The sequence below is a fragment of the Aspergillus udagawae genome (assembly GCF_001078395.1).
Source record: "Aspergillus udagawae IFM 46973 DNA, scaffold_4, whole genome shotgun sequence".
Taxonomy (NCBI): Eukaryota; Fungi; Ascomycota; class Eurotiomycetes; order Eurotiales; family Aspergillaceae; genus Aspergillus; species Aspergillus udagawae.
In genome coordinates, this window is record NW_025091267.1 from 945,033 (window position 1) to 967,399 (window position 22,367).

At 49.5% G+C, this 22,367-nt stretch overlaps 3 protein-coding genes across 3 annotated transcripts; 1 reads left to right on the forward strand and 2 right to left on the reverse strand.

The window, feature by feature from the left end:
- Positions 1–1,237: 1,237 nt before the first annotated feature.
- Positions 1,238–14,402, reverse strand: Aud_005710 (dynein heavy chain; the record flags this gene model as incomplete). The annotated part of the gene is made up of 3 exons (XM_043290628.1): positions 1,238–1,684; positions 1,743–14,056; positions 14,120–14,402. The coding sequence occupies 3 exons, from the start codon at positions 14,400–14,402 to the stop codon at positions 1,238–1,240; spliced, it is 13,044 nt and encodes a 4,347-aa protein (XP_043146563.1).
- Positions 14,403–15,001: 599 nt separating this feature from the next.
- On the reverse strand, positions 15,002–20,464 carry Aud_005711 (putative RNA helicase/RNAse III; the record flags this gene model as incomplete). The annotated part of the gene is made up of 16 exons (XM_043290629.1): positions 15,002–15,301; positions 15,355–15,507; positions 15,560–15,745; positions 15,820–16,336; positions 16,398–16,798; positions 16,859–17,929; positions 17,984–18,172; positions 18,224–18,292; positions 18,351–18,420; positions 18,471–18,529; positions 18,582–19,263; positions 19,313–19,420; positions 19,469–19,734; positions 19,783–19,886; positions 19,964–20,160; positions 20,214–20,464. 16 exons carry the CDS (start codon positions 20,462–20,464, stop codon positions 15,002–15,004), a joined length of 4,623 nt encoding a protein of 1,540 aa, XP_043146564.1.
- A 560-nt stretch (positions 20,465–21,024) lies between these two features.
- Positions 21,025–22,207, forward strand: Aud_005712 (IGBP1/TAP42 family protein; the record flags this gene model as incomplete). Its single annotated transcript, XM_043290630.1, has 3 exons — positions 21,025–21,236; positions 21,301–21,577; positions 21,629–22,207. The coding sequence occupies 3 exons, from the start codon at positions 21,025–21,027 to the stop codon at positions 22,205–22,207; spliced, it is 1,068 nt and encodes a 355-aa protein (XP_043146565.1).
- Between the last annotated feature and the right edge of the window lie 160 nt (positions 22,208–22,367).

A 22,367-nucleotide genomic window follows, 5' to 3' on the forward strand; every position in this document is an offset into this window, starting at 1 on the left:
TAGTATTTATAGCATAGTGTTTTCCTCGACTGCCAACAGCAAACAGCCTTCCAACATTTCCCCCGCAATCTTTCATATAATCTCTTTCAACCTGCAGCAGACAAACATCCTTACACAACTTCAATCACGCACCGCTATCATGGATGTCGCTCACCTAGCCGCCAATCCGAATACTCGAGGCCTCCTCCTAAAAGGCCACCGGCGTCGGTAAGTTGCCTATTTACTGCTGTTCTCTTATGACCTCGACAGTGGGGACTTGGCCAGCATCCCGTACGCCTCCACCTTATGCTCACCATTATAAACTCACAGTTTCCACCGGGACAATATCCTGGGAATTAGTAAGTTTCCATGTAGCCAAATCCGGTCCTCCAACCCGCTAACCGCAATCTGTAGCCAAACCCGCTATCCGGTAAGCTACTCGCCCACGAACATCCATGAGACCTCCCCTCTGAACCCTCATCGGAAACAACAGCCGTCTCGCCCGCCGTGGTGGTGTAGTCCGGATAAAAACCGACATTTACGCTGAAATACGTTCCGTCATCAGAGAACGGCTTCGTGAGGTAAGAATCCTCCAACTCGAACCACCGGCCTTTCCCCGGAGGACAAGCCATGGCCTTGAGGCGAAGGAGATGTACTAATTGCCCTAACTGTAGATTATTTTCCAAGTTGTCCAAGTCTTGGAGTCTTCCAAGACTCACAGGCACGACAGAAAGGTTAGTAGCATCGAATGTTTTTCCTTGTTGTATGCAGTGGAGGATTCTTCGAGTTGACCGATTATATTTGCTCTTGCTAATCTGCTCGAGCAGGTCATAACTACGCGAGATGTGAGTTTCTGGTAGTTGAACTGAGATAATGCAAGTGAATACTAATACGAATGTCTGATTCTCAAGGTCGTTTACGCCTTGCAAAGAGTGAGGCTTAGTTATCCCCAAAGTTGTTCAGTTATTAACGTTTGATATTACAGATGGGGCAAACAATGTACGGTTTTTAAGGTCGTTGGGCTGACTGTTTGGAACTGAAACGGAGTCGATTGAGAATCCGACGTTGGAGGACATAGTGACCGAAGACCGATAAGGACTATTAACAAGAATGAATGAGAGAAAACAAAGATCTAAGACAAATATTGAAAGACAGCTGCGTAACAAGTCTATTAACGAGATAGTACATAATGAGAGGAAGAGAATCCGCCAGCGGGACTGTAATAAGTACAGAAAAAAACTTCTTAGGGAAATATGGCTTAACCTTCAATCATCAACTGCTCTCCTTCATCCAACAAAGTAGTAATCTTGGATAAGTCCGAGATCATCTTGTTGCCATGCCCGACCAAAAGTAGCTTCTCGGCATTGGCTGGCAGACCCAGGAACGTGGGTGGCTCGCGCTCAGGGAGGCGTTTGACCCATTCGACAAAGTCACGGATGCTGGTTTCTCCAGGCAGAGCCAGGCACTCGTCCTTCTCAACACCCGAAACGAGCTTGTAGTCGACTTCGAAGGCAGCTGGAGTGAGGAAGCTGTTCACAAGATTCTCCAGCACCTGGAAGTCTTCAGCGTCGTCGACCTTGCCACCATATGTCTCCATAATCAGGGTACGGATCATCTCCCAGGGGAGTTTCTGAGGTGCAACATTGGATCGACCCTGGGCAACCGTCTCCACCCAGACATCGATGATATGGGCTGAGCATTCGTACTATTAAGAGCTTGTTAGTGGGATTGCAATGATGGATTTTGCTAATGTGGTCACTTACGTCACTGTCATTAAACTCCCAGAAGCCCTTCCAACCCAGGCTAGGCGCATAACGAAGTCTTTCTTGAACAACGGCATGCAAGAAACAAAGCAAGAGATAGACACGCGCTTTCTCGACTGGAGGTTGGCCGGCGCGTTCCATCAGTGTAGACAGTGAGTCTCTCATGTTTGCACGAATACCGGCTGGTTGCTCGTACATCAGAACGCGAGAAGCGCGGATGAGGTTGACTGGAATCTTGGGACTGGATTCCATTGACAGGAAGAGTCGGAAATCCTTATGAGGTTTGAGCGAGTCAAGCCTCTTCTCCAGACTTTGAAGCCACGAAGGTGCCAGGTGTACGTTCTTGACCAGTACCCACGTCCCGGCAGTAGCAGCATTGCTGATTGCTTTGTCGGCGCTCTCGAGACCTTCGTTGGATCCCATTGCAATATTGGCGCAGGTTGCGTGCATACGTTCGACGAGAGCATCCACTTTGTAACTAGCATCGAATCCAGGACTCGAGCTGAGAGAGATTGGTGTGGTTGCTGCAACCTGTTCTACAACGTCCTTCAAATCGGAACTTCCTTCGAAGAATTCTCGGCCAAAGACCGCCTCGATGAAACGCTCAGCAGCGGGTACGAATCTGTCCAGCCTGCAAAGCTTTACAAGTAACAATGACCGAAGCAGTCGGTCGAGCTGCTCGGTGTTGTCATCCCAAACGACCGGGACAGAGTTTTCAGCCAATTCCTCGCCCAAAAACTGATCCCATTGTTCTTGTGAGATATTGTCGAATGACGCTTTGAAGATTGCCATGTTCGAGATCTTGCTCAAGACCTGTTCTTTAAGCTCCGGAGCAGTCGACAGATCGGCACCCTGCACCGACTCATCAAGAATGATATCAATGATTGTCTTGTCCATCGGGTAGGGAGCGGCTTGTGCGAGAAGCATGGCCAGCGTGATACGGTCTTTCTGAGCCAGCCCCAGGGAAGTCCGCTGGAACGTCGTAACAAACAAATCCTTGAGAATGATTTGCACGCGCGCTGAGTGGTCTTTCTCCGCGGCAAGACGCTTGTTCTGATAGAGGACCGAGTGGAAAATATCCACGAAGTACTGCAGCGAAAATTGGTAGAAGTGATTGATGTGATGAAGCTGCTCCAATACAGCAAACACAGCGCTGCAAGAGCGAGCGATGATGCTGTAGTTTAGGGTGATATTTTCGACCTCTGTCATGACGCCTTCGGTCTCCACCATCTTCTTGGAGATCTCGGCCGCCTCTTTCTTTAGGGTCTCTAGAGTCTCAATAACGTTGTCATCATCCAGGATGTTGCCGCGAGATTCGTTCAATGCTTGCAGCAGTCGTTTCTCGAGCTGACGGAGATGGATCTTGAATTCTCCTTGCAGCTTGACCAAGTCGGTGCGCCGCGCGTCCACATCCGGTCGCTCAAACTTGAGTACTTCGTTGAGCGATTGAGTTCGCAAACTGCTCTGTGTGACGGTGAAGTTGACAAAAGTGGTTCTACTGCACACGTCCGGCGGGAAAGTCGCAGAAGGGTCTCTTGTGGAGAGGAAAAGTTTAAACGAAGGCGAGAAATCGATCTCTTGTTTCCCGAGCTGGATGAGAACACGCCCACCAGTCTTTTGATATTCCTTGTTGAGGACATGGTTGAGAATGGGATCCAGGTGCTCTGCATCTTGGATGAGGATTGGATTACCGAAACGCAGGGCACTCTCCAGTTGCTTGACGAAGGAGTCGTCCAGGAAGCTGGTGACCGTAAGTTTCCTATCTGTACTTTCCTTCTGCAGGAACTCGGTGACACGACCCGAAGGATCGATGATCAGAGGGTATCTGTTGTAGCGCTTCAGGATGATGGCGTTTTCGGTGCAGAGGTCGTCAACTGGAAGGGCATGATCTTGCCAAGTCAAGCGTTCGTCGGCATTCGACAAGTACTCTGTAATCGGATTGTGTGGCTTGAAATTGATGCCCGATTGCGCCAGTTGGTTGACCCAGTCGTCAATCATGGCCTTCCGGAATTGTTGATCGTAGAAGCCGGCGTAAGCGAGGAAAGCTGCGGCAATCAGAACATCACCCACAAGAGTGCTGATCTGGGTTTCGAATGACTTGCTTCCCTCCTCCCAACGTGTACGCTCGGACGACAAGCTATCTAGTAAGCGCACACTTCGGTCAACCTTAAACTGTACCCTTGACATTTCAGTCTTGATGGCCTGGGTTTCACTAATGAGGGCAGCATATTCAGCTTTGTAAGTGGCAATGCTGCTCTCGAGGTTCTGGACGGTATTCTCGATGGCCTGAGCCTCTGCCTTGGTCTGCAAGGCTTGCTCTTCAAGTTGACCGACTTCCTCACGCAGCGGTCCAACACGGTCGAGAATCTCGGAGTAGTTGACTTGAGCTTCCACCCACTGGACCAGGGGACCACAGGCTCTACTGGCTCGATTGACTCGTTCGTAAGTGAAATCCTCCTTTGAAAGGAACTCGGTCTGCATCTTAACGCGGTGATTTCTTGTCATCTGCCTCTCATTATCGTAGTTGACGATGCTGGCGATAAAATCATCTCTTCTGACTATACCCTGGATCGTCCTCCAGCTGTCTACTTTGTGGCCAAGCAGAGTGCACACGGCTTCGAGAGCAAGCCGAACGCTAGCGGGCGGGTTGCCCATAGAACGAACTTCCGTAAGGTGCTGACGCTTGATGTTTTGCACGCTTTTCTGAGCCTCCAAAACAGCAGGCTCGGCTCGAGCCAAGTCATTGAGCACAACTTCCTTGCGCAAAGCCACTTCTTTCTCCTGCTTCTCCAGGGCTGCCTGGACCTCAAGAGACACAGCCTTCCGTTGCTCTGCCTCTCTTTGGTCGGCAACCATGCGTTGCAGCTTCTCGTTTGCTTCGGCATCCTTCTTCTCCAACTGCATTTTCTTCTGGGCGAGGCTAGCACGCAGATCGCTGACCTTGTCGACAGTATCCCTGAGTTTCTCCAGACCGACGTTCAAGTGCCTCTGTTGCTCTTCCAGATCTTCCCGCTTCTCGTTGAACAGCTTGACATACTGAGCGACAAAGTCAAGATAGTGACGGGGAGTAAGGTATGTGGTCTTTCCTTGTTGCTTCTGCAGACGCTGGTTGAACCTCTGCAGTGAATAATGGATATAGACCATCGAGTTTACAACCGCATCCCTATGAGACGCAGGAAGGCTAAGATCGCGATAAGCGACAGGAATGCTGTCAGGTGCAACAAAGTTTGGCTTGTCCAAGTCGAGTGACTGAGTGAGTTCAGAACCGACCTGGAAAAGGGCTTGATCAGACCAATCACCCATCCAGTTGAGTACACAACGGTTGAACAGAGCGGGACTTGTGGCAGCCTTGGAAGATAGACCCTCCTCAGGGGGGTTCATGGTGAACACGACGTGAAGGTTCTTGACAATCTGCTGCGTAAACCACTTGTAGAGCTCTTCCTGAGAGTCGAGGAGAAGACCTTGGCGTTGAGCGCCCTCCTTGCAAGCGGTCATCAGAGACGAGAACTCATCTCCTTCGAACAGGCCAGGAACTTCGGCATTAGCGAGCAGAGTGTTCATGCGTTCAAGGAAGCCAGAGTCAAGGACATTGGCCTCGTCCATGATAAAGCAGATTTGCTCGCCCTTACAGCCCGCGCGTCGAAGAACGGTTCTCAAGTCGTCATCAAAGTCCTCTGAAGAATACTTTCCATGTACCTTGATCTGGAAGACCTTCAAGCCATTCATCCAAGCGACAAAGCGAGACAATGTTGTTTTACCACTTCCACTGACACCAATGAGAATGAGGTGGCCCTGAGGCTGGCGGAACACCCGGTCGATGCGCAGTGCATGCTCCAAGACATCGTTGAAGAGCACAAGAGGAACATCAACCTCCTCCTCGCAGAAAGTCTTCAAACGAGCCTTAACGAAGTCGCGTAGTCGCTCTCGTTCAACAGGGACATAGTTCTTAGACAACCAATTCGAGAACAAGATCGGCCCCTTCAGCGCTTGCTCCTCGTCAATCGTAGGGAAGTTGTCAAGTGCAATGCGGCGGACAGCATCGGCGGTCCAAGTCCTCTCTTCCTCGGCGACCAGTCGGTCCTGGAACAGGCGCAAAGCTTCATGTGCCCATATACGCACCAGGCCCTCGACGGAGAGTGTCTCAAGCGGCTTAATAGCCTCATATACACCACGGACCCACCGTGTAAGCTCACGGGGAGAGTACACGTAATGCGGCTGGATCTTAGGAGTGAATCTGCGCTGGGATTCCAAGTAGAACTGCACCATGGCTTTGGTGAGGGCCTCGGAGTATCCGCGTAGCAATGGGATGATTTTGAGCACAGCCGAGTTGAATGTTCCGTAGATTTGCGTGAGCGAGATTTCTCCAGGATAATCGACCATAATCAGAGGAGAATGGCGTAGGAAACGTTCGGCCAGAGGTGTACGTCCCGCGTCAGTCGGAGGGTTACAAGCTCCAACAAACTGAATCCTATCCAGGGTAACCCAAGTCTTGTCCGATGTCCTCCAGAAACCGTTCTGCTCAACAAGCTGTCTGAGGAAGGTAATCGCCCGTTGCGTTCCGTAACGGTCTGGTGCCGGAAGGTTGATTTCATCACAGAAAATGACCAGCCAACGACCTATTTGGTTGGGAGACATGACAACACCATTCAAAGTCTTCTTATATTCACAGTACTGTTCGAAAGTCTTGATCAAAAGGTCCGGAGTGGTGGCGCTTGAAAAATTCAGGCCCACCACTTCCATGTTTGGCAGCTTTCGGAGTGCTGCAAATAGGGTCATGGTCTTACCGGAACCTGGTGGACCACAGAGCAGCAATGGCTTGTGCTCGGCGAGCCAGGAGTAGAGGACGTCTTCATGGCGAACAGTATCCACGGTGGGGATGACCACATCGGTTTGTGTGATGGAGTGGGTGTTGATCTCGATTGACGGGACTTGTGACTGCCAGCTCATCCACTCCGACTTGGGTAGTGTGACGTCAAAATCAATGAGGGAAGAGGCTCCGTCAGGCGGCAATTCAGTTGTCGACAAAGCTGACACGAACTGTCCGAAGGCCTGGCGGTCTGTCAAAGGGCAGTCTCCGGTGAAGGACCAGACGAGAGCGAGGAGGAGCTTCTTAGAAATGTATGACTGGATCTGTTCGTGGTCGAGCGGGAAATCGACATGCTGAATGTTATACTCGAGAATATTCCGGCAGGCCTTGTTCAACAGGCTGAACAGAGTATTCAGAGCACGGATATCGGTGAACTCCATGATATGATTATACTTCTTGGCCTCGTCAAGAGATTTCAGAACAAGCCCATCAGTCCCCAGAAGTTGCTTGAGAATTGTGGAAAGCATGTCCTGTACATCTTGGGTTTTGACTGCAGCTTGTCCTGCAGGGGCACTGTCATCATCCAGATCCTCAAAGGTCTTCGTTCTGAGCGACTCGACGTAGTTGGAAATCATCATCAGAGGAGTGACAGTGTCGTCGTTAAACCATACCATACCACAACGACTGACTGTGGCCAGGGTAGCGTACTTCAGACTTTCAACTTCAAACATTATGCGAACATTAGGCGGGAGATTCAGACGCTCTCCGTTTGGAAGGGTCAGGAGCTTGTTATCATCAAGGACACTGTTCAGATTCTCAACCCATTCAGGGTCGACATCGCCATCAAACACAATCCAGTGTCTCTTTGTGTCTTCTCCTCGGAGGTTATCCACGATCTTCCTCAGGATGCCCGTGAACAGACCATCCGTCCATTCTCTGGTGGTGCTATCAAGATTACCATAGAGTGCTTCCTTGGACATGACCTTGGAGTCAATGATATGGGAGACCCCTTCAACCCCTTCAATCCGTTGCAAGGCCTGAAGCAAGATCTTCCAAGCGGCCGACTTGCCTGATCCAGACTTGCCAACCATCATGACACCATGGTGGATGCTCTGAATTTGGTAAAGTTGGAGGATTTTCGCGATCCACGTCTCACTGTCAACGTAGTGTTGCTCGTGAGCGATGTCCCGAATTGCCTGCGTAAGCTTCTCGTAATTCGCGGGCACATATTCTACTCCAGAGAAGTTGTGCGCTTGAATCTCGAGCATCTTGTCTACATCTTCACGGACAAGCTTGGGGGCAATTGTTTCCCGCAGACTTTGAACGATAATTTGGGGCTCAATGATGTCGTCTGGGCCCAGGTCGCCGTCGGTATTAGCAAGTCTCGCTCGCTTGAGACCTCCAGAGCTGACCAAAACGCTCTTAAGAGCACGCAGACCGAAATCGTAGTGGGCTTGCTTTGACAGCTGCGAGGAACAGTGGTCAAAGAAAGGCACTGTCTGCTTGGACAGATGCTTTGCTTGCTTAAAGCCCTGGGAAAAGAGCATCACTTCCGCAATCAACTCCTTATCTGGCTTCGACATGGCAACACTCCGGAATAGTTTCTTCAAGTTGTCAGGCAGATTCGAACGGCCCGCATAGCCAGGATTCATGGTAATGAAGATTCCGGTGTTGGGATTAACACGTAGGCGTCTTCCCACCAGCTCGATCTGCGCCTTCTCATCGTCAACCCCAGTTTTCAAACCTAGTTGGATGTTTTGAATCTGCTGAGAGACGGCGGACAGGATTCTCTCTTCGAGACGGTTGAACTCGTCAAAACAGCCCCATGCGCCAACCTGGCAAATACCCAGGAAAATTCGGCCCATTGCCTGGAAATCAAAAGTGTCGTCACAGCAAAACACAAGAGTGAAACGGCCAAGTTGGAGGCCCAGTGCCTTGACTGATTCCGTCTTTCCTGTACCAGCAGGGCCGTACGGAGAGCCGCCCAACCTTTGACACAAGGCTTGAGTGAGGGTCAGGAAACAGCGATCGGTAAGAGGTGTGCGAACAAGCCGTTCAGGCACTCCGAGGTACTCGAAGCCATAACTGAGTTTAGCATTTGCCATATGGACGTGTAACCGCTGGAGGAAATCGCCTTCGGCATGGTAAACATAGCGCATCTGCAGCAACCACAAATAGTGCGTCGGGATGTTGGCATTGGCCGTCATGAGTTTCGAAATGACATCGCGTTGGTGTACGAATTCAGTGATCATGTGTTCGCACTTCTTTCTACTAATCGCATCGAGGTCCCCAAGTACAGTAGCAGCAAGCAACTCCAGCACTCGGACTTGGGCATCATACAGCTCTTTGAGATTCGCACCTCCATTTTCCAGAGCTTTCTGCACAGCGTTGGTCCAGACGACTTGACTGGCAAGAACGACGATCTGCGCAGGATAGTTGGCCAAGTAGTCATTGAAAGCAGTGCGGTCGACCTCGGCGCCATTGTAGATTGTCTCGAATTGCTCAATTGCCTCTCCGAGGAGTTCCGCCAGGGTCAATTTCATGCTGCTTTCCAGTGCAGTGAGCCAATCATTGATCCTGGGAGTCTTAACAAGATTGATTTCTCTCTTCAAGGGGACCTCCTCGCCCTCTTTCGAAGTGATGCCGACGATGTTATTCTCGTCATCCATGAGGACGCCCGACAACCCCGCAAACATCTTCTTGAAATGCTTCGCGACGCGAAAGATGTCATTGCTGTTACCGATAATCTCCAGCAGATCTTCATCGCCGACGAAGTAGAAACGAGGGAATGAGATACGTTCACGTTCGAGATATTCACCCAAGGCCTTTTGAATCTTGTTCAGCAACTCGGCCAATCTCTCCAATGATTTTTGCACACCGTTGATGGCAAGCACATCGAGAACAAAGGGAGACTTGTACACTTTCTTCATCACGGCGAAGAATTCGGAATTGATGTTTTGGAAGCGGCTCGATTCAAGGGGAAGAAGATGCTTGATATCGGCATTACCAGTAAACACTCCCTCAAGGTACACCCACTGTCTTTGAACGTCGATCCACACATCGAAGAGGACGTGAACTCTGTTTAGCTTGTCTTCCCAGGAAGCAGCTTCCTCCTCAAACTCTTTGTAGTATGGAGAATGTCTCATGGCCTGCAGGGAGTTCAGATTCTCACTGCATTTAGCGAACAGGTCATCGAATCCACGAATCAGACGGCATTTATTCTGGTAGTTGACGAGATCCAAAGAATAGTTTTGCCATGTCTCCCGAACAGATTTCAAGAACTCCTCTAGAGCCATTTCACCCTGGGCCTGGGCGATAATGTCGCGGATGACGGTCTCACTTGTCGCAAGTTGCAGATCCCATACATCTCCCAGTGTAAGCGAAACGAGAGAAAATCGCTTCCCAGGCTTCAGAGCCTTGTAAATCTTCTGCCAATGTCGTTCTCGAACAGCTTCAGATTTCATGTCGGAAAGCAGGGGATTGACCTTCAGAAGCTGCCGCAGTACGTTTTGTATGTGCTCGAAAGCCGCATACTGGCGCATACGACTCGGCATTTCCTTGGTCATCTTAATTAAGCCATCAATTGACTGGCGGAGCTTTCGAGGCTGCACGCTTGTCCATAGCATGTCCCTTAGGTCATTGAGGCTCTTCCAGATGGTTGACAGAGCTGCCCAAACTGACATGAAATCCTGCACCTCTTCAAGAATCGCTGGTAACGAGGACTCCGAGCTAGCCGGAAGATCGAGAGCTTCTTTAGCCTTGGACACCATCTCGAATTCGGCCTGAAGGGCTTCGAGGCGGGACTGGAAGGAGCTCAAAGTCCGAGAGGCCTCCTCAGGCGGAATAGTTCCAGATACGGGCTTCTCTTCGTTCCACTGAGCAATAACTTCGGTAATTTTATCACCGATGACTTTGTCTTCAGCCGTGATCTTCGCGCGCAGTCCTTCCGTCTGATCGTGGACAATCTTGCTCTTCCGTGCCAGCAATTCGTTGAGGGCTGCCCACTCACCATCGACATTCTCCACATGGAGCCAGTCAGTAGGGAACTGGTATCGCTGGCGCGCTAGGGTAGCTTGGCCCTGCCGGAAGAGATTGACCTCCGGCTCCCAGATCTTTGCCTTGCGCTTGCATTGTTGGACAATTGTGATGAAGGAAACTGCGTGAGCGGTTGAAGAAGCCTCGAGGGTTTGTCCTTCCAGGTCCCTACGGGCCGCGGCAATCTCTGAATGGACTTCTCTCATCCGAGCTCCGAGCTTCGATCCGAACTTCAAGAGAATCTCATGCTGCCATTGATCGTATTTGGCGTTGACTCTGGTCTGGACCTGCTCATAGTCTATCTTGATGTTGCCAAATGACCGACTGACCTCGGAAGTGTCGAATGTGGCTCGGCTCTTACGAATTTCCTGGAGCAACTGGAGCCATTGCGCTAGGTCATCGCCTAGAAGGTCGTACACTTGTTCGGATTGCAAGTCCCATAGGGATTGGAACTGTAACCATTTATCGACATACTCTGAAACTTCCTTGAGTCTGCCCTCCACAACACTATAGACATGGCTAAGTTCTTCAGTGCAGTGCTGCGGAAGATCAGCGAAGCAAGCTTCGGACAATTGAACTTTCTGTACATCGATCGATATCTGATACCGGGATGATTTGATCTTCTCCAGGTGGCAGATCACGCCAAGCCAGTTGTCGAAGTGGGAGAACCAGCTCGCTCGAGCATATTGTAAAGGCGGATCAAGATGAAGAACCTGATTGCGCATGGAGATTTCGTGGACTAGTTCCGGGAACTCTATTTTGTAGGATACAGCCTCCGGCTCGCCCGCGGCCGGATGCTGGGTTCCAATCGACACTTGTGAAGCACTCTGTTGCTCCTTGGCTTCATTGAAGGAGTGGATCCACTCACGAATGGCGCGATGGAGCCGGTCACGAAGGATTGACTCGATCTTTTGGTTCAAACGCGCGACCCAGTACCCTAGGTTGACGTAGTTCTCCAGATTAAGCTTGTCAACGGCGACTTGTATCGTGTCCAGACGCTGTTTGAACGCTGAAGCCTCGTACGGGCATGTTTTCAACTCAAGGATGGCTTTCTGGATGTTTTCGTGTATTGAAGACAAAACAGCCGTCTTTGATTGCAGTACTGATGCTGATCCTGCAAATTCTCGAACGAATTGAACATGCTTGCTTTCTCCTCTGCCAGGAATAGCAGACTCAATGGCGCCGTTGGCCAGGGCAGATTGCTTTACGTGCAGCTCGTACGAATGAACGAAAGACTCCCATCTCAGGGGAATTCCTTTGATGACCATGCCTTGCGCATCATTTAAATACCCGTTGAGTAGGATAGCAACCTCTGTCATGGCAGCAATGGAGCGAGTGGTTTGGAGCAATGTCCGAACGCTTTCCATCAGGCTGATGGCGTATGGATAAACACGTTTCGCCTCTTTTGAGATACTGCTGACAGCATGCGGAACTTGGAAATTAAGCCAGATGAGGTTCCTGACTTCCTTGAACAGGGCGATAATTTGAGCATCGAAGTTGACGGTAAGCTCTAGGCTGTTTCCTGCAGCGCGATTGCGCGTAACATTGAACAGTCGGCCAGCAATGGTGATGTGACGCCTCTGCACATCATGCAGCCATGATTCAAAAACGGGCCGCGTGTCCAGCTTCTTCCGGAAGAGATTACCCTCAGCTTGGAGCTTCTGACCTTCGGAGTGAAGATGCCAATCTTCTCCAAGGACATCCTCGACTTTTCGCATATAACCGTCGAGTTGCCGCTCAATCTGGCGGGCCCAGACGATTGCACCCGACACAGGGGGCAGGTCATGCAACTGTGCCATCGCATGTGCCTCCGAGTGGCCATACTGCTGCTTGAAGCGCTCATGCAAGGCGGAAATGTCCTGTTTGACATTCTCAATAAGTTGAGTTTGATATTCGCCAATCGCACCCCGAATCTTTGGGCGAACAAGAAGAGCATTGAACTTTGAAAAGACTCGAAACATTTCGTTGGCATTCTTAGCTGTAGCCAGACGATCGCGTAAGCGAGCAATGATAGAGTTCTCAACACGAGAGGTCCGCTCATTGTAGGCAATTTCCTCCTGGATCCAGAGCTGGGTGCCTTCCGGAGATACGTCTAGCACATCTACATTCTTCAGCGCAGCATATGCTTGTGCAACTTCCTCGACCGCATCAACATCTCCAATCTCTTCGACGATCACGGCGCCGTCAGAGCCTGCTCCGTTGGCGGCGTCTCCAGTAGACGAAGTCTTTGGGCCGAGTACATTTACGATCGTTTTCTGAAGCTGCTCATGGTTCACCCTGAAGGTGTTGATGTACTTCAGCCGTTCCTGTGTCTTTTCATGCCGTGCAGCGATCTTGATAGGGATGAATTTTTCGTTTCGACGTCTTGTGGATTCACGGGCTACATTGGTGAACTCCTTCAGATTCTCATCCCAAGTTCGCCAGATCGCACCACATGTCTTCATCAGAGAACGGAATTCGCGATAGTCCAGGTGCAGAACAGTTCGGCCGTGAAGCAGACTATGAATTTGCGTGTCGAGATCACCCGAGATGGCTTCGACAAGGGCAAGAGCTCGCTTGATCGGGTAAGGACAAATCTTCAACTTCTTATTAAGATGGCCAAAAATTAGACCAAGGGATTCCTGGACTTTCTGCAAAGTGGTGGCGGAAAGCAGTTCATCCAGAGGAAAATCGCGCATAAGCTGATTGTACTTTTGCACCATGTCCGTCGCTTCTCGCAAGCCGGTGTCCGCAACGAAGCTGAGCGTTGCTTGGTAACGTTTGGCATGGCGGAGAATATCCATGGTCAACTGAACACCATCGCTGCGCAGCTGGTTTTCGATACCTTCGAGAGCGGTCTCCATCGACAGCCAAAAGTTGATCTCCTGAGCTGCCGATCCGCTATCGGCATCGCGAGACATTTTCGTGATCGTTTGGATAGACCTGATCCAAGCATTAACGGTATTTTGAATGCTGTTGATAAAAGCACTGCTCTCCAGAACGTTTGAGGGAATCAGCTCCACGGAAGGCTTGATCCCTCGGGTCTCCGCTTCGACCAGGGCGGCTTGGACTACCTCATGGAGCGGCAGGTTCAACGCGGGGATCTCAACATTCTGTTGCAGGTGGAGCAAGCCCAGTTCCAGTTCCGCGAATTTCTTTTTGGTCCCAGGCACCCCAGTCTTCACCTCCGTATCCGTTCTGGGTTTCAAACCAGTCGCTGCATCCTGATTGCGGGTATTGGCCTCGAAGTAGGGGCTCAGCGCATGGTGCACGAGCAGATGAAGGACCTCATAAGGAGACAAAGAGGTACCTTGTTGCGCCTGAGCGTTGTTGAGAGATGCTGGGCCGGGGAGGTTGATAACCTGAACTTGCGACGATATGGGAAGCGTAGGGTCAATGGGAGCAGGGCGTTTGATAAATGCGACAGAGGCGACCGTAGTAGAGGACGAGGAGATTTCGGCGGAGAGGTTGTAAGCATACTGAACAGAAGGAACTGCAGAAGGACAAGACAAGGTTATTATTGTGTCGTAGAGCTGACAGTTTGGAATACACATACCTTCACTATCCTGTGCACCATTCGTCCCTTCTGAAGCCACAAGATCCTTCTGCACATAAAGAGCTACCTGCGACTCTGAAGCAAAGCGCGTGCATCTCTGCACTGTCTCGCTGTATTTGGCCTCCGATAGCAAGCTGCCTGTGCTCTCGAGCTCGGTTTTCAGAGCTCCTAGAGTTGCTTGCAGGACATCGACCAAGTACTGAATCAAAGCCGCAGAATCCACGAACGACGCCTGAGCTGGTGCTGGGACGCCATTCGATACCCCCGCAGAGGCGACCTCCATGTTGGTGACTTTTTACAGGTAGTGACCCGCGGTAAGCATCGAGAGGTTGATAAGGAGCTGTCCTCAGGAATAGTTCGGCTGTAGGAATGCGCAACGTCGGATTAGTAGATTAGGTTGAAAGAATAAGTCGTTGAAAAAGCGGGTTGACAAAGAGATCGTCAGGAATTATTTGAAGGGATAATTATGAAATGTAGTACGGAGATTAGTTAGATGATCATGACCCTTTGTTCATTTGGGCCTCATCTATCTGATCTTCCACCTAACTATTTTATTATTATTACTATCGACCATGCGGGACGCGGCAGGCGTGTTTTCTTTTCTTGTCTGGTACTTCAGGGGGTGATCCCACGCTATCCCCATTATGGCTAGCTCCCTATCGGTGTCCTCGGGTCAAGGTTGTCCTTACCCAAGGCTCGTTTCCACTTGGCAGGACACCTTCATTAGACGCAGGACTGTACGGTAGCAGATGCGGCAGCGACATTCTGAGCTTAATATGAGAACCACCTTGCGTGTATGCAAACTCATTATTCTCTGTAAGCTAACGAACCTCTGAAATCTGTTTGTCTAGCTCTATCTTCGCATGTTCCCGCCAGGCATTATCAAATTGCAGTCCCAATCTCCATCGCAGAGGAAGAGCTCATTATTTCTTTACAATCGCAATGGTACTTCTGCCGGAACTCAAAGGGCAGAAGACTATCAAGCACTGTCAAAGCCTTCTCACTTGCCTTTACTTTTGCATGGCGACTGGAAGACCACCTTGCCTCTGAGATCACATTACCATGCACAATGACAGCAGCTAGGACGCCAGCTGGCGCTCCATCAATGGTTGGCAATTCCCCTGCTTTTAAGCAGTAGTTTGTACAACCGTACTCATTCGTCAGCTTGTTGTGGAGGAAAGTCTAGAGTTCCATCAGCCATCTGTATGACCACAAAGACCCATTAGCAGCCTTACAGTTGGATGCTTGTTGGCGAAAGTGTCGTAGATTGACATGTCCTCAAAGAATGGTTTGATCTGGCGCTCGAAGAACGCCTCTATCACTTGAAAGTCGAACTTTGAGTCCACGAAAATGGCTCCGAGATATGCTTCGACCATGTCTGGCAAACACTACATCCCGGGTCAGTAACATGCGTAGATGAGGGTATATTTATGAGGATACCTTTGGTGGATCCTTCGCAACAACCCAATAATCGACCGCTCCCTGGCTTTCAGCCTGTGCAGCCTCAATCTCCTCAACATAGTGAGTAATTTGAGCTTGTAGAGGGTTGCTGAAAGCCATGATACGCCTATGAAATCCCAACTTCACAGATAATGCGCCAAGAAACTTATTTGATACCATTGCCATCTGCACGGTTGTAGTCAGTCTATTTTCAGGGACGAAAGACAAGGGGAAAAGTAAACACGCAGCTTTGAGCTTACTTTATGCTCGGTAAGCCATTGAGGGTCTCGATCAGGAAATCTCCGAAACAGGTCCTCCACGCAGACCATATCTAGCAGCGAATCGCCAAGGAATTCAAGTCGCTGATAGCAGGGCACACGGTATCCCCACGTCGAAGGGAGAGAGGGATGGGTGATGGCGGAGGCGAGGAGTCTGGGATAAGTGAAGTGGTAACCCAACTCCTCCTCAACGTGGCGAGCCAAATCATCCTCAGATCCTCTGGATTTCTCGGCCTGGTATTTGGGCATAGTGTAAAGAGTAATATATTCCTTCCAACAGGAGACCCTGTGGCTAGGGCTGTCAACCAGAGCAGTCACTGCTTTCGTAGCCATGTCAAATCTATGTTCGGGGCCTCCTGACAGCAACGATGCTCCTATCAGGGCCTCACAAACGTCAGCAATCGTCTTTTCTCCAAGGGCATGTTTTCCTTCGGAAAGGAGCTTTTTGCTATGGTCCTTTCCATGCAACAAGGTCAACCCATCAGGATACCATATATGCCTGCCATTAGAGCTGTCAGCGTCCTACTAAGTTCAAGTCTCAGTCGAGAGACTCGACGTACCTTGAGAATCCACGGCTACGGATGTACCAGTATATCTGCTTCTTAATGGCCGTATTGAAGAGATTCTTGTTGCAAATGAGGCACATCCGGCTCACATGGTAATCGAATTCGTCGTCGTCTGGGTTCTGAGTGAAAAGCGCAATCGATGTGGCCATTTTCAGAAAACAATCGCCCAGAAACTCTAAACGCTCGTAGTTCTTGCCCATGCCACGCTGGAAATGGATTTGTTGACCTCGATGCTCCTCAGTGTTGTCGGAATCCTTCGTAAACGCCTCCAACGCAAACTCAGGTCGAATAACGAGATCAAGTTCGTCACATGCTTCGAGAGCAATGAGATATGAGTCCAGTCTGCTGATGATTGCTGGAAATGCGAGACAGGTAGACGCTATCGATGCAGGGATCTTCGCCACACGTTAGCATACAAACACATATGCTAATGAGGGGATGGAGGGTCAACTAACAGCAGATATCCTCAGCGGCTCAGCACATATAAAACACTCTGTTTGCGTCTCTTTCTCCTGGGCGGTCATTTTATCCAGGAGATTCCGGCGAAGACGGACAAGCTCCGCCTGGAGGACTGGCTGGTTCCAGTCGCAGCCAGAAAGAAACCTGGCTCGTGAATTCTTTGACAGGCTCAGGGTGTAGTTCATAATGTCGTTCATATGCCTACGGCGTGGCGCCGAAGGTGGCGGCGGATCAGAGGGTCGCAATGTATCAGCAACAGCAACTGTGAAATAGCGGAAACGCCCGTCCCAGTTGTCGAATATAAACCGATTCACCAAGGAATCAGGGTTCAGGTCTTTAGAGAAAGGGATTTCGTCGTTATTGTGCACAAACGATATTGTATCCCAGTCAATACAATCGCGAGGATTTGTTCCGCTGCCTCGACCATCGAGCACCTCTGCTGGAGCAAGCCAGTAAGGCATTTTTTGGACTTCACGTTCATAAACCTTGTGGAAAGCGTCCCGGAATATACGAAGGGTAAATGTAGTCAGCGACTGTAGTTCGTCAACCGATATTTGCAAGCCATGCTTCAGTCGGTTGGGTAGGACCTTAGTCTCGACGTCCTCCTCAAGGTAGATTGAGAACGCCGGGAAATCTGGCAATTTCTCCCGGGTCAGCAAAAGTAGAGGTCGGTGGTCGCGACTGAGGGGCTTCGAAGGCAGCAGGGATATGTGAATCCCGTAAAATGTGTCAGTTGGAGTGGTCCGTTGTCTAGGCCAGATGGAAGGCTTTAACAGCATGTCATACTGGTTCGTTCGCTTGCACGTAATGGCTAGCTTTGCGTTCCTCATTGCTGGCAAGCGTCTATGATAGATCGAATTAAAGTAATCATCAAGTAATCTGTTTTTCCTGAGCAAGAGGCACGTATCGAAAGCCGCAGATTGTTTGGCGACGGCCTTTCTCATTGCTGGGCTTCCAGTCAGTCCTCGAATGGGCGACTTTTCAGGCAATATCACTTCGCAAACATAGGCGCTGCTGACAGGCGAGACCACATAGGTTACCTGAGGTACTGTTTCCTTCTCGTATTGCTGTTCAATATTGATATCAGACTTTCATGAAGGTCAAGGCCAGACAAAGCTTACCAGAGAACTGGCATAACGCGCAAGAATTGCAATAGCGGAATGATATGTGAGCTTTGCTCCTGTACTTTTCACAGTAAAGGTTCGTCTTCCTTCCTCTTCCTCTTCCTGAAGTAGCGAATCCAAGTCGTGGCCGTTGCCGTGCAGTACTCGATCTTCGGGGAGAGTTTCACAGAACCTCTGCATAATTTTCTGATCCGTCAGACCCATTCAAAGAGGACAAAGATCTAAAAGTTGACTTACTTCGTCCTCGCGAACCTCTTTAAGCCGTCCTTCATGCTCCGCGTTGTCCTTTTCGACCATAATCGCGTACTGCGCGTAGACAAAGTCAGAGGCTACTCGAGACAATCAACCAGGTCAAGTAACGTACCGTGGAGGTGCAATGTCTAGCTCGTCCTCGGCTTTGTACGTATTGGATAAGTGTGCGATAAAGATCGAATCTTGGTGAAGTTACTAAATATTCGGGAACATTAACGGTGCCGTAATATACCTGACGACCAGATTGCAATCTGGGATATCAAGACCCTCTTCCGCCACTGATGTAGCAAACTTCTACACGTCAGATGAGTCACCTCTAGAGCATTTTCGCGGAGTATCTCACCAAGCAATTAATCTCTCCCTTTCTGAATTTCACCAAAGCAAGAAACTGTTGCCGAAACGTAATGTTCATGCCACCGATGTCACCAGGCCTAACGCCAATGAGAACCCCTGGACGCAAATGAGGAATTTTCAGGACTGCAAAAAGCTCATTGAGAATTTTGGCAGTGTAGCGCTTCTGCGTAAAGACGATACATTTTGTTCCTGTCGCATGGCTGAAGTGTTTGCTGAGTTCCATGCGGAGAAGCTGCACTTTAGGGCTGAGTTCACCTGGGATATCGGGATCCGCAAAAGAGTAGTTCTTGACGGTATCACTTGCTTCTCTGATGCGTATAATATCTTTAAAACCAGCGCCATGTTCTGCATTCGAGGTGTTCAAATCGACAAGCTTACTGATGTTACCCTCAAGTTTAGGCAACACATCGTCTGACAAGGCATGCCACCATGCTCTGTCCGAACACCACTTCCCCAGTTCTGAGGTGGCATGCCAGGCAAATCTAAAGACTCCTTCGAGTACCTTGATATTGCCATAGCGAGCATCCATGAGCTTATAAAGTTCTGTTGCGAAAGCTGACTCGAGCTTGTTGTACGCCCACACTTTCTCTATCGGGCGACTGACAACTTCCCGCAAGAGTGTGATCTTTGAAGTTGTGGCGATTCGACTATCCAACAAAGTCTCTAGTCTCCTACAGGTGGTTAGTCTAATACCCCCTTGTTCACTGGCTGGGAACATACGTCGCGGCTTCTGTGATGTCGCCTTTTGTGTCGATTGGCGAAGCTGTCATTCCGAAGACCCGTGGACGCTGAGAAGACTGTGCCTTAAAATAAGAATCCCTGATAATGCTTTGGTAAAGTTAGTATTAGCTTTGGGATCTGAAGTGTACCACGAACCGGGCATATGGGTGATCTTTCTTCGCATGATGAGCTTCATCAAAGATCAGAAGGTTTATTTGATCCATCTTTACGTATGAATTGAGCAAGCATTGGTGAAGGATCTCCGCTGTGCAAACTATCACCATGTTCTGCTGCAAATGCTCATCCCAGGTCCGTTTATCCCATAGGTCGGTGCCCATGGCTCCAAAGAAGTGCGCAACATTCTGGTCAATATTATTGCGCAAAACGGCCGCCTGCTGATATGCGAGTGTGACGCTGTCGACCTTGCAACAAGTAAATATACATCTCACCAAGGCTAGCAAAACAAATACCAGAAAGAACGATACACGATGCGGCCTTCCATCCGCGCGGTTATCCAGCTCGTTCAGGATGGTATGTCTCAGCAAAAGCACGGCGATCAATGTCTTTCCCGATCCTACAACTGGTCAGCAAAAGGTTCACATAACTGAAGAGCAGGAGAAAAATGCTGAAAGCTCGCGTTCATGGCAATACCTGTATCAAGAACGGCAATTGTGTTTTGTGCCTTGGCCCGTTCGAACAGCTCAATCTGGTATTCTCTCGGATCCAACATCCCGCTTCCCAGATCTTGCTTTGCTACCAAATGAGCGATGGATAGCTCACCGTCTGATAAAGCTATTGGCGCTCTATCCATGGCATCGTTGGAATCTGTACCGGCGCGCTTGGACAGCCTGCGTCTAAGTCAGCAGTAGCTTAGGAGGTATCTCCGACAAGGGGTACTGACAGAGCTTCAAATTGAGTGTTCTGGACTCGTCGTCGCTGTGAGAAATCATTTTGATTGGGCATGTCTTCATCATCATTATCAGAAACGCCTGAAGAGAGCTCATCTTTGTGAACATCAGCACTAGAGACTGCTGGGTCGCTTGCAGCAACATCGTTTATGAAGAGGTCTCGTAACAGTGCAACATTGCTGGAGTCCTCGCCTTTCAAAGACACAGTTGACGATACATCCACCAGAGAGATTTGTTCAGTCATGGTTGAGGAATTATGAAATGGCTGTTGGCGAAGGATGGAGGAAGCGCCGAAATATATTGTTTTTACTTCATGAGGAGGAGATGATTAAGTATACAGGGGGAATGAATATGGTTGTATCTATTACGAGGAGAAGAAGAACTGGATTTGGAGAAGAGGAGAACGAAGAGTGAAGATAGAGTGAATGTTTAAAGAACTAGGGAAGCTCTATAGCATAGTCGTTTGAGGTCATATTGATCGCAAACAGAAGGGTTTGCACACAAACCAAGGATTCTGCTCATGATGACTCTGTTTCAGTCTGTTACCCGCTACTACCCTGATGGAAATTTTTACACATTGTCACTCATAATGATAATGGAAGCTGTAGTGGAAAAAGCTAGCCCTTGAGACCGAACCTGAGTATATCCCGACACCAACGCTGTTGATAAGAGCTCTGACCAACTGATTGCGGGGCGCGCCGCGGGGCGAGACCGATAATATCATTTTTGCGCAGGCCCGATCGCCAGGTACCACAACGAAGCTTGTTCTTGTCGATTATCGTTGTCATATCGTCATTGCCCAAGATGGAGCAACCTCAAAGCCTCCGATCGCTATTTACTGCTGCAAAGGCTGAGAAAGCCTCGTTGGAGTCGCGGCCCGACTCCAATTCTGACTCCTATCACAAGGATGTTAATGAAACGATAGCGAAGTTTGAGGAATGCCAGCGCCTCGTTGGCCAACTCTCCTTATTCAGCTCGAACGAACCTCTAGAGGATATTGCAACAGGGGATATACAGTGAGTGAAATTACTGCTGGAGCTGTGACGCGCTTCTGCTCATGACTTGTACTTCTCTGCAAAGGTACCTCACAGTGGATTATCTCCTCGCAGACATTCTCCAACGTACCTATACGTCAGACCGCGAATCTACCATCCGGCGTGCTTTGGAACTATATGAGAAATACCTTTCGCGGTTAGATGACTATGGACTTCTTAATGACAACGAGAAGAAGCTACACGAACGCTACATATCAAATCCCTCGTCTTTCTCCTTGACTCCGACTAATGACGCAGCCACCCGAAGAGAAGTGAAGCTATCAAGGTTTCGGGAGGAGAAAGAGCTGAAACAACGGCTTGAGGTTTGTTCAATGGCTCTTCCATGGTTGTGAGCCTTACTTACCTCTCAACAGTATTTTTCAAACAATCAGAGCCAACTACAAAGTGATGACGAAGACGTTCGGAAACTTTACCTGGCAGAAATCAATCTATACACGCATCAAGCCTTCCAGTCGATGGATTTACTCTCCCAAGAACTTTCAATGCTTTCAGCAATTCGCAATAACCCTCCCAATCCCGCTGAGCTCCCGCAGGACGATCCCAGGCGACGAAGCAACAATGCTGAATCAGGTTTCTCGGAGCGTCTCGACCCGCCTTTGTCTCAGCTCCTCAGAGGTGGAAAGTCCGGAGCGATACTAAGTAGAGAAGGAAAGCCATTGCAGCCTTTTACTTTACTGGATCGCCGCACTCAACTCCAACAGGGCGTGTTTAGGTCCGGCCATAATCTCCCCACGATGACGATTGATGAGTATCTTGAAGAAGAAAAGAGAAGAGGTGGTATAATTGAAGGTGGAGAAAAGTCTGGTATGAAAGAGGAAATAGACGAGGATGACATGGACAAGGCAGACGAAGAGACAATGAAGGCTCGAGCCTGGGACGAATTCAAGGAGGCGAACCCAAGAGGCTCCGGAAACACCTTGAATAGGGGATGATGTCTTGCCGTTGAAGTTCGTCAACATGAGATGTGCCTAGAAATGGACGCTTTTGGAGCCGATATCCCTCGTTGTGCTATGCAAGTCGTTGCTAATGATAATATCTAAACCCATAGTAAAATACGACTCGTGACGGCCCAAGTTTTCATGTCGAGAAAAT